Source organism: Montipora capricornis, chromosome 13, assembly GCF_036669925.1.
Source record: "Montipora capricornis isolate CH-2021 chromosome 13, ASM3666992v2, whole genome shotgun sequence".
Lineage (NCBI taxonomy): Eukaryota > Metazoa > Cnidaria > Anthozoa > Scleractinia > Acroporidae > Montipora > Montipora capricornis.
In genome coordinates this window covers 18,498,849-18,511,348 of record NC_090895.1, presented here as the reverse complement: position 1 = coordinate 18,511,348, position 12,500 = coordinate 18,498,849, and the positions used below count along the sequence as shown (strand labels likewise).

At 40.5% G+C, this 12,500-nt stretch overlaps 1 protein-coding gene across 1 annotated transcript in view; it reads left to right on the top strand.

The window, feature by feature from the left end:
• Nucleotides 1–12,058, top strand: part of LOC138028592 (cilia- and flagella-associated protein 91-like) — a 27,842-nt gene extending 15,784 nt beyond the window's left edge. Inside the window, exons 14-18 of the mRNA XM_068876192.1 lie at nucleotides 2,002–2,130; nucleotides 4,717–4,800; nucleotides 6,629–6,693; nucleotides 8,328–8,419; nucleotides 11,415–12,058. Coding sequence (XP_068732293.1) covers nucleotides 2,002–2,130; nucleotides 4,717–4,800; nucleotides 6,629–6,693; nucleotides 8,328–8,419; nucleotides 11,415–11,845 — 801 coding nt within the window. The 3' untranslated portion in view covers nucleotides 11,846–12,058. The remainder of the gene's footprint in view (nucleotides 1–2,001; nucleotides 2,131–4,716; nucleotides 4,801–6,628; nucleotides 6,694–8,327; nucleotides 8,420–11,414) is intronic.
• Nucleotides 12,059–12,500: the final 442 nt, after the last annotated feature.

Here is a 12,500-nt window from a genome sequence, read left to right as displayed (position 1 = left end):
CGTCCACGGACATGGAATAGTGAATCTTTCATTCTCTCTCTTTACTTCAAATCCGTCCGCACCAATTGAGTTGCAGGATACCTCACCCATATTGTACAACGTAAACACGATGGAATAATCGTGAAATACCTACTATAGCTTAACCTTATATTTTGAAGCACTTGATACTTTTGTCGTCCTAGCCGCCGTGGGTTTTTTAAGTCCCTAATGGGCCATTTCCGAGTTGCTGTTTGTCTCAGTTTCGAAGTGAGTCTTGGTGCTCAACTATTGTAAGGGAAATGAGTTTGATTTGTATAAGAATACGCAATTAACTCATTTCCATTTGAATGATTGTGCACCATGACTCGCTTTGAAGCTGAGGCATGTAGCAACTCGGAAATGGGCTATTACTGTCGTTCGATTGTAGCTTTTTAATTTTGTAATTAAATAGTAATAATTGTACAGTGTCCTATTGAAAACCACATTGTGTGACATAGGCTGTCTGTATAGGGAATTGAATTATGATCAAACGAGCACATGTAGTTTAAATGATGTTAAGATTTACCAGTCTTTCAGCCAGAAAGGCGCGTAATTAGATGCAGGCCCAATTTTGACATCCAACACGTTGTGTCCCTTTAAGTCGAAGCCTTTGCTACCTGTTTCCAACAATAACGCAACGGATAAAGCCGGATTAGCGTTATTTTTAGCATAGGGTAAATGCAGCTGTATATCCTTACTTGAGGAGCACTTTAGTCGTTGTGTCAATTGTCTATTCCCAGACGCGAGTGATGTTGAAGTTGAGAACAAGAGCAGAGGGGTGGGGGGGGGGGGGGGTGTACTTTGTGACGCTTATTAAAATTGCCGTGCATCAGGAGCCCTCTTGCGTGCATCTAATTACCTGCCTTTCTGGACATATCTGCTCCATGGAACACGGGCATGGGGGGTGGGGGGGGGGGGTGGTACTTTGTGACGCATATTAGACTTGCCGTGCATCTAGTTACCTGCCTTTCTGGACATATCTGCTCCATGGAACGTAGCGTTAGTGTGAATAAGTACGGAAGATTGATTGGTGCTAAGATGTTCGTTTTCTCTGTCCGTGTAAAGAGCCCAAGTATGAAGCTTAGGAGCTTTAATTACCTACCACCATAAGTGCCAAACAAAATGCATGAATAAACTCAGTCACAAACCCAAAAAATCCTTAAAAAAATTTTTTTTTCCTTTACGGAATCTTCAAACTATCTTTAAAGCCTCTAAATATATTTAACAATTATTCCTCGAGCCCGAATGGGCTCTGAGACAATAGCCCATGAGGCCGAAGGCCGAATGGGCTATTGACTCAGAGGCCATGAGGGCGAGAGGAATAATTGTTTTAGTAAAATCCAACTAGTTGGTCAAAAAAATATCGAGACAAAACATCTTTCGCTAGTTAAAGTTAGACTTTAATTATTGTTTTGGTTGTCAAAGTCGGCGCTTTTCGCTACTAGTGGGCTATAACAAATAGCCTACTAGTAGCTCAACCAATCAGAACGCCGCATTGATAATAGACCACTAGTTGGATTTTACTAATTAAGAATATCCGGATAATATGGTAAAATGGTTTATCATGTTGCTTATTTTTTCTTGCTTTTTGTATTCCATTTCTTTTTTTGTTGAGTATCAAACCGCAACCGACTTTCCCTTTTGTAGTAATCCATTTAAGATCATGTTTTTTTTACATGAAATTGTTTTTCTAAAGGATGAAACAATCATTTTGAGGCTTTTGGTCAAATGAATTTGGCGAATGAAAACAAATTGTGAAAACCGCACTTTGTTACCTTGTAATGGTGGTTTTCGAAGATGAAATGAGGCGTTGTCATAACTTCTTCATGCATAAACATAACCACAGATGTTTTTTTATTCAACCCCTTGAAAAATGGCTAAGTCTTGTCGAAGGCTTTAGCCAGTAACGCTCTCGAACCGCTATAAATCTATTTTGTTTTTTTGGGAACGAGTAACCGAGTGTTATGATTCAATAAAATTTAGGAAGAAAGACGCATTCATGCTTTTGCTATGTTGGCGGAGCGGCAAAGACGAATCCGCGAAGCTGAGGAGAGCGGGCGAAGACAGCTGGAGGAACGTAGACGACGCGAAGAAGATGAAATCTTTAAGCAGGTGTGTATGGCATTTTAAATAATAGAAGATGTTTAGCGAACAAAAGCAGCTTTTTCCTTAATCGAAACCCGAGATCTCCAGCTCTAGGATCGTTCCGAAAGTGACCTTGTGATAGTAGCAGTCACGAAGATTTAAATTCTCCTTTACTTACAACTTGCGATGGAGTAACTTAATGAGAAGGGGATGTCGTAAGGTAGCTTTCTTGTGAAGCAAATGTATTCAGTCTTTTTTCAGGATCACTTCTCCCTTTCATGAATAACCCACACTTCAGATGTATATATTCATTATATCTCGTTTCTGATTGGTCAATGACGAAGGCGTAAATGGTTTTAGAGTGCAAAAAGAGGTAATAGAGTGCAATACGGACGTTGCTATGGAAACAAAGCGATTGAGTTATTTTGTTGTTATAATAATTAGAAAATCGTACGAACTGGCTCCTGTCCTTCGTGATTTACGCTCACCCGTGGCGTTTTCTTGGGAACTTTAAAAACATCACTCGTACCCATAAATCACGAAATGAACTCGCGTTCATACGATTTCCTATGCTTATTTCATTCATCCAGTTCTTTCACGGTTCGTTTACATACATGTTTATCGAATATACGATTCATTATTCCACTACAAAAAAGGTGTTATTTTACTTCAGTTTTATTTGGTAAGAGTGTTTCTAAAAAAATGCATCATCTGTCCTTCAGGGCGCGTGCGAACGATGTAAACAGCACAAAAAGCCAGCCAAATGCCCTTGATTTGATTAGATAAACGAAATGAAGAGGGACAAACGATGACAAGCTAGATTCTCAGCCTTTGCATGGTGATGAAAACAATTTCTTTCATTGAAAAACTCCCGTTCCGTCAGTATTTGCTCTGTGCTAGGCCGGTGAAACTGGGATACTACAGTGTATTACCATTTCATGTTTTGCGCGTTCTCTTGACCAAATATGGTAAAATGGCGTAATAGTGGAATAATAAGATCAATTATGTGCCTATTTAGAGTACGACATGCTATGTAAACATCGATCCGGTTTTCGTGCTATTCATTCAACTGTTACAGCTTTGCTTGCGGCAACTGACTCCTTGGCATATAATATCGATATCGGGAAAATCAACGCGGTTATTTTTCTTTTATCTAAGCTTGACTCTTATGGTATATCTGGGAATCCATGTAAATGGTTTCAGTCGTATTTGGAGAACCGTATACAACAATTCTTAGCTGGCGGGTCCTTACCTGACAAACGTGTATTGACCTGCGGTGTCCCTTAGAAGACCATTCTCGGTCCACTCTTATTCTTGCAATAGATAAATGACCTTCCAAATTGTTTTTCACACTGTGAACCGAGGATGTACGCCGATGATACGCATCTGACATATGCGGGTGATGATGGAAGTAGCATTGAATCAAGTCTTAGTGACGACCTATTGAATGTGCGCACTTGCTTTAATGCAAACAAACTTACTCTAAATATGACTAAAACAGAATTATGCTGATAGGATCTGGCCAAAGGCTATAGCTAAATACAATTGCTTCTTCCCCATCAATCTTAATGAACGGTACTCGGGTGAAACAAGTTGCAACTACAAAATCACTTGGGGTAGCAATTGATGACAAATTCAGCTGGAATTTCCACATCGAAAACTAACCAAAAAGATCGCATCTGGAATTGATGCCATGAAACGTGTTAGGCACATGGTTCCTCAGGCGACCTTACATCTTATATACCAAGCTTTAATACAACATTACTTTGACTACTGCAGTACTGTTCGGGGAACCTGTGCCGAGTGTGGGGTAACTGCAAAAATTGCAGAATAGAGCAGCCCGTGTTTTAACATTCTCTAACTATGACGTTGATACTGACCAGTTGTTGGAAATTCTGGGGTGGAAAAAGTTTGATCGCCAGCGAAACATACAAAAGGCCACCACGGTATTCAAATGCCTACATGGGTTAGCTCCGGACTATTTAGTATCGAAAGTTCCTGAACGAAATACAAGCTACAACTTGAAGGACTCCGAGAAGAAACTTAATGTTAGATTGCCACCGTGACGCAGAAAATAATTAACCGTAAAACCGCGTAGTTCGAGTTTTAACCCGCAGTGCTCGGCGATTTTTCCCAAAACAGTGTGGGATTTGCAGTATTCCGAGCAGATCATATACTCTGGCTTTCCGTAAATTTGGCTCTCGGTGTAGAATAATCAGAATGCGATAGGAAGCAGGAAATAGTCCCACCTTAATTGCATTGTAACCAGTGTCAAAATTGCACGCATGCAGTTAATGGTAAATTTCAGCTACAAATAAGAGCGATTGGTATGCAACAATATTGATACTGACTAAAATCCTGTATTTTTAGTGATTAAATAATTGTGTGATTTCTAAGTGCATGTAAGAAAGTGGTAATTGAACTTCGTGTTGTGCAATTTTGGTCTGAAATCATACTTCTTTCAAATCGAACTCGCGCTCCGCGCTTGTACAATTTTGAAATGACAAATATAATTTCAGGCCAAATTGCACTCCACTCAGTTCAATTACCATTACAAATTGTTTATTAGGAACCAAATCGAGTTGTGCCTTCATTGAGTTGACTCCTTTTCAGGTTGTCAAGGTTCACCAATCCACTGTTGATACATACTTGGAAGACATAATAATGGGATCCATCGACAAGACAGCCGAGGAACAGGTTAAAGACACATTTGTTGTGGTAACGCTAAGTCTGCATGTTAAGCCCCGTGCCGCAAACGGACGCAAAATTGTTGGTCAACATCGTCAGTTCCCACGGCCTGCTCCGGTCTGACCTTGTAGTTCAGTCGGTAGAGCAGCGTTGATCTAACCCGAAGGTCGTGTGTTCAATTCCCTCCCTGGTCAGAATTTTTTCTCTGTCCTTGTGTGGGCCCATTTCCATCAGTAGCCATGGTTCATATGGGGTAGATACTTAGCACTTCACATTACACTCTAACCAGTCAACTCCCAACATCGTTGGGGCCACGCACGCGCATTACATATGGTCTCCAGTCCACGGAGATAGCATCGCATTAACTTGTTGAAAACAAGATGGCAGACGAATTTTGTACAGTCTTATAGGTCGTATCCTTCGCATAATACACTGCACGTCCTTACGTTGTTGGGAGTTGTTTTCTCCATTTGCACAGAACTGCCAACACCATCCAACATCTGCAGAACCAACAACTCCCAATGTTGAGAGTTCGCGTTCGTTGGCACTATTCCTTCTTCGTGGACCCACAGTTTGCGTCCGAAACAAATGCGACCAAGAAGATGTTATTCACTAAATGACTGTACTCAAGGGAAACTTTTAGATTCGAGAAGAACGAATTTAAGGTGGTTGAACACAGTTTTTAATACCTAAGTTTCATTTACCTTTTTCTCTAAAACCCTTGATCCTTGGGTGGCCAAAAATGGTAGCAAGCAAGTTAACAACCCGAACTTCGATTTTTTGATAGTTAAGCTGACGTATATGCTGTTGCCATGGCAACATGAATAAATATAAAGAGACCTTTAAAATCGGTTAGGTTTTATTTGCAGAAAATCTGGTCGTTAGATTTTCTTTATAATTTGCATGCAACAAGCTTGTAACGATGGTTACAAGTTAACACCATTTTAACAATAATTTGACTGAGAGAGCTTTAATTATTCCTTGTTGAAGGTTCACTGGAATATCTAGAATTTCCTCTGTTAAAGTCCAAATTTTTCTCAATACTCTAGTTACTTATTTCTTAAAGTATTTTCGTGCCAAATTTCGTTAACTTCTAACGAGTGATTCTCGAGAAATAGTACAGATAGCGGAAGCATTGAGCAAATGAAATGATTGCTGTATTGAAGCCATGTTGCGTTAGCAAGAGCGCTCACGAGAACTGTGTTCGGCCACCTTAACTAATTTCCGGCTTGTGAGACAAGTTATTGTTTAGCGGAACGAAGGCATTCCCGGACGAAATGTGACAAGGAGTTATCATTACTAATTCGCAGGTATTTTGGCGCGGTTTACTGAATGTGCGGGAAAAGCAGATCTTAACAAGTGTTATTGAAATCCAAAAAGAAAATTGGGGGTAACCACGCATTTTTCAAAGATAATTAATCAACAATATTTGTAAAAAGTTTTAAAATACAAAGCAATGCACGGCGTTCTTTTCCAAATTGAAGCTCAATTATCTCTGAAAAATGCGTGGTTACCCCAAATTTTCTTTTTGGATACCAAGATCACTTGCTGAGTTCTGCTTTCTCCGCATAGTTTTGAACCGCGCAAAAATATCTCTGTATTAATAAGCACCAGCAATAGGAAATCCGAGTACCTCGAGATGCGCAGAACGTATGCGCAAAAACAATAGTAGACACCGTCCTTAAGCACCGCAGTTTTGTTCATGTCTTCATATTATTGTTTTCTCTTTCAAAAAAGATCTTTTTATCTATTAGATATACAGATTTTTTGAAAGAGAAAAGAGGGCATTGCTTCCGCGATTCTTAATGCATTTATGCACATTTTCTTTGCTTAACAGGCTCGCAAAGAAATTCAAGAACAAGCAGAAAAGATTAACCAGATTGCTTATGACATGGAGAAAACGTACGTAATATCCCTGAATCCATAACAAGTCTCAGGGATGTCAAGATTGGGTCTGCATCTAATTAGGGTCAATCCAGGACATGAGTGAATCAAATAACGTCGATCCTTTGACTTTCTCGGCATCCTTGCTCAAGGCAATTTAAGCCTATCCTGAAACTAACCGTCGCGTTGCTGCTTCTTTGCGAGACATGTACTTGTTCGTTGTTTTAGGAGGAGAAATTAGTCGAGAGCAACGAAGAGGTCTAGTTTTGTGCGTCGATGCGTTTTTTTTTTTTTATGTTGTGTCTCAAAACTTGAAAGTGCACGACTGCGACGTCGACGAAAACGTCGTTTCAAAATATAACTTAGCACTGCCGTAAGTCTTCCGCGATTATCCACTTCCTTTACGTCGTACGGCAGTGTTAGCGAAGTATCCCAAAAAAAAAAAACACTAATTGGGTAGTACTGGGGAGCGGATTCAGAGGAAAAGAAACAACAAAAGATTCTCTGTTGCATGCTCACGCCATCGTCAAAACCTCAAATTTAGGGACCTCAAGATCTACGACGGCAACGTCGACGAAAAGGTCACCTCAAAATAGTCTTTCGCGGTTATTCTATGTCGTTCACTTCTTACAATTTGCGCGAAGTATCCTAAAAATAAATTGGTACGAGCGGTTACAAAGTTAAAATAGAAGATGAAAGATTCTCTGTTGCATGCTCACGTTGTCGTTAGAACCTCAAATTTGGTAATTTCACGTCGTCCTTATGCGGAGTACCGCAAGAATACGTGCTAAAATCCGTGCTGCACGCACAGCACGATTATTGATGCTCTTTTAACCAATGATACCATTGTTTTGCGGCGTTCTTGTTGTCGTCGCTGTCGTAAAATCTTAAGCTCCCTTTTGTTGATTTCATGTCGTTGTTGTGCAAAGTACAGCAAACATGTGTTAAAATGCGTGCCGCACGTGCAGCACGATTATTTTTTCTCTTTTAACCGATAATATTATTGCTTTGTGGCGTTGTCGCTACCGTCACCGTCGTCGTTTCTTAAATTCCCTTTAGTCTCTGGATCCATTGGAGCCAGAGAGGCTCTGTTCATACTAAACCCCGGAAGGATATAGAGTTGTTCACTGTTCGTCACATACTGTAGCTACTTATGTCCAGGAATGCATGCAGCTCCACATAGCACCCTACCACTGTGCCCACTTTTTTCTGCGCCGTATATAAACGGCAATTAACCGTATCTGCACTTCAGTTGCTGTAGTGTTGCTGCCTCCAACTCGCATCAAAGTGACGTAACAATTGCAGCAGTCAGCCGCTTTTTTGGATAAATGAGCCTACACCCACCCCCCCCCCCCCCCCTACTTCTTCCTGCCTTCGTTCCCCAAGAAGTGCTCGGGTAAGCTGGACCCGAGTAACCGGGCGAAATAGTGCCTAGCAAGTTTCTCGCTCGTTTACTATTCGGCAGAAGTTTCTGTTTTCTTTCTCTTCTCTCTCTCTCTCTCTCGCTGTCGCGGATTGGCAAATTTTTGATTTAGTTCTTGGGCTGACCTAATTTTAATCCTATTACCAACCAGTTATCGAAATTTAGTCCACTATAACACAATAACTAAGGTGATACAAGATTTCGTTATCTACGTGCTTCCTTCCTGTAGGCGAACCAAACTGCAGTCTGAAGAAATCGTAGCCGAGCTTGTCAGTTCGTTCTTGTTACCCGAGGTGCAAAAGATAACCATGAGAGAGAACGGTAAGCCCTAATCGTGTATAAACACGTTCACGGTACGTAATCCATTAACTCCTTGGAGCGAGACGTGACAGACTTTACTGTGTCTAACGCCAGACATTTTACTCGTCAACTAGGGGCGTCCTGGAGCACCTGAATGGGTTAAATGGTGTTTTGCATGGAATAGTGAATAGAGCGGTTTTCAATTGAGTGTCAAAAGTAATTAGCGAATTACTTTGGTTTTGCATTACGTCACTCAGTGATTGGTTCAAATTTCTCGCGCCACTTTTTGAACCAATCAGAAGTCAAACCAAAACCAATCGTGGCTTGCGCGTGCACATTTTCCCGCGCTTTGTGTCGGCTACCTGTAATTACTTCGAGTTTTGATTGGTTTTCTGGATTGTATCCGTCCTTTTTGATTGGCCAAAGTAATAACTTTGGTTTTGGTTTTACGACACTCATTTGAAAACCGCTCTATAGTTCCTATAAGGAGAATTTTCACAAGAAGTCACGGCTGTTGAGGGTAAAGGCGAAAGGGTATAGACCCTATGCAGAAATGGCTGCTTTTAAATTATTCTTTTTTTCATATTCAAAATAGCCCAACTAACCTCGTTCGGGATAACAAATTCTTTAGAATTTTTGTCTCAAAATCGAGGTTAGTTGGGCTATTTTGAATATGAACAAAAGAATAATTTAAAGGCAGCCATTTTTGCGTAGGGTCTATGTGGCATTACTTTCCATCTTACAAATATGCGGAATGAGTAATACATAGAGACGTAAAGAAATAAATTAACGGAACGTGTATAAGCTGGCGGATATACTGACTTATTCAACTGCGGTCAGCACAGTACAAATACACTCTTTTGTTTTATTCTATAAGAACGTCTAATTTTGGAGCTGAGGCTGAACATTCTTATGTATTTTTGCGATGTGAGGCTGAGAACGTTCTTAAGATGTTCTTAAGGACGGTGCCTACTATTTTTATTGCGCGCGCAAGATACTCGATGGATGGTGCTTATTAATACAGGGATATTTTTGCGCCCTTTAAAACTATGCGGAGAAAGCAGAAGCAAGTGCTCTTGGTATCCAAAAAGAAAATTGGGGGTAACCACGCACTTTTCAGAGTTAACATTGCTTTGCATTTTGAAGCTTTTTATAAATATTGTTCATTAACTATCATCGAAAAATGCGCGGTTACCCCCAATTTTCTTTTTGGATTTCAATAACACTTGTTAAGATCTGCTCTTCCCGCATATTCAGTAAACCGCGCAAAAATACCTTTGAATTAGTAGGAACCGTCCTTAAATTTACATCAGACAGTGTTTCACCTGATGACTTTGATGGTGCTGAAGTTATTTTGGAACGATTATAAATAAGAGGTGCTCATTATTACAAACTAAGATGTGTATCAGAAAACCATTGTTATGGTATACAAAATATTTTTATGCCTTAACGTATTTGGGGTAATTTACATTTATTTGCCTTCACTTTATCCTTTATCATTTAAAATAGAAATGACAAAATAAAAACGTCCCTCAGCCTGAGGAATGCCCTTAATACGTTCTTAAAATTTTGGTTACTCTCAGCCTCAAAATTCTTATAAAAAAACGAGTACACGATATTTGTACTACAGAAGACCGGCTTGACAAGGTTTTAAGTAAAACTATGATCCTCGCAGTTTATATGGACACAATTTTAGCAATTGCGTAGAGAAGCCTGAAATGTCAGAACTTCAATGGGGTTTGAACCCGTGACCTCGCGATGCCGTTGCGACGCTCTAACCGAGTGAGCTATGAAGCCACTGACGTTGGGAGCTGGTCATTTGTGTGCTCTAATGTTCCCGTGAGGAATGAATCAATGAACCATATGATATATGAAATGAATCATACACTGAACTGCGGATATGAAATCAAGAAAAGCTATGATCCACAAATGACCAGCGCCCCAACGTCAGTGGCGAGCGAGGTCACGGGTTGAAACCCCGTTGAAGTCCTGAATTTTTTAGGCTTCTCTACGCAGTTGCTAAAATTGCGTCCATAACTGCGAGGATCATAGCTTTACTTGATTTTATATCTGCAGTCCAGTGTATGATTCATTTCATATATGGAGCACGTTCTTTTGGTACGATTCCGCAATGGAATACACGGAATAGACGGTGTTCGTCTTCCCCCTTAAAGGTTTTAACAAATGAAGCAAAAAATCGAGGAAACCGTTATAAACCAGTACATATGGTCATATTTCAACGTGTCGTGTAAACCTTTTTCAGTCGCCATGCAAACACAAATGGCGCATGCCCAGACACAATAGTTCCCGGTTCACTTCGCCAAAAATAATTCCTTTTTTCATAATTTGCGTTCTTTTGAGAACTGATATTTCGTGTATTCGGTTATTCCTGATCCGGGATGAGAATAGCCAGGATATTCCCAAAAGAATACACCCATCATTTTGTTCATTGATTCATTCCTCACGGGGTCATTAGAGCCCACAAATGGACGACGTTTTGCTCGACTCGATTGACAGGTTAGACCAGGTTTCGTTTTCGCGCGAAACCTTAACGGTCACTCACGGAATAGTCACGAAGAGGTAGCGATTTAGTGTTTCGTATCGTGGGATATTTTCATCTCTCGTATTTTGACTCGGCCTACGGGCTCGCCAAAATACAAGGAGACCTTAAGCGTATCACTTAACATGTACAACCAACACAATTGCACAGTTACTTTTGGCGCGCCAGCAGACCCATTTATTTCCAACATAATTAACTACAGATGTTATTAACTCTTCGCTGAATGCACGCTGCGAGTAATTTCGTACCGTACACAGAGTACTTCCAAATTGAATAATCTCTCCGAATTTGCAGGTTTTGTTCCCGACGTGTCCGTCATCTTGGCAGGTTTTCAAAGACGGTTTAAGTTATGGCAGTACCTCTTGAACCCTCAATCAAAAGTTACGAGATATCTTAAGAATTCCATGAGTTAATTGTGGCTAAGTGCTAATGGCGAATTTCGTTCTTGGGTTTTAGTGAAACGTTCCCAGAGAAAGCACCTTATAGCTGCTCACAGAATCATTCATGGTGAGTCTGAGTCAGTCATGGAAGAAAATCCAAATGCAGAACCTGTTAAAGAAGACAAATCGGCCGAGAAACAACCTCAAGATCCCCTGGAAACCGGAAGGCCTGTCTCTGGGAACCGAGTTTCATCCCGACCACCCTCGGAACAGGAGCAGTTCTCTTCAAGACCAGCTACTGAAAAATCGCAGACTTCTGACAGAGAAAGCCCAAAACCGCAATCGCGAACTGCTAGCCCGAAGGTTGGGCAGTCGTCGCGAGCTAGCTCACCGCGATCTCATTCTTCTCGTCCAAGCTCGGCTAAGTCTCGACCTGACTCTGCACCCTCTCGTGATTCTACCGAGCCTGTGAAGTCAGCGGACGACGTGTCGGAGCCAACTTCTTAAAAGACGATTACCGACAAAAGAGTTTAATTGAAGATGTAGTCATCTGACGGCGATTTTTTGAATGTTATTTGCTCAACAGTTAATTATGTTGGGTAGTAAAAAATGAGATGTACGTATGATCACCGAATTCTATCCGTATGATCTCCGAAATCTTGTACGAACATAAGTGATTATCTTGTGTAAATTTGTGTAAATAAAATCATTGCTTTCGAATGACTGCTTTTCAATATTTCGACCATCATTGTTATCTCATCATTCGAGGGTAAAATTATTGAGACAGAGAGCTTTATGTCTTTATCACATAGGGGGCAGAGTTACTGAATGCTGATTGGCTGAGACGGAGGGGATTTTTTTTCTTTAATCGCGAGGGCACTTTTAGTAGTCAAGAGGGCATGATTACTTGACCCTGATTGGTTCTACAGTTGCTTATTCAGAGTAAGCGAAGTTACAAGAGAATCTTCCACCAGATTCTGACTCTCATTAAAGCTGTTTTTTGTCCACAGAAAGCATTCGTTTTAAGCGGACAGCAACGATTTCTTGAATTTAACTTTAACCCAATGAAAGCTTGTTCATTTGATTGTCATTTGTCATTGAACGGCATTAAACGAGCTTCCCTCAATAATTTTGCCTTTTATGTAACATGTAGTCCCAATGT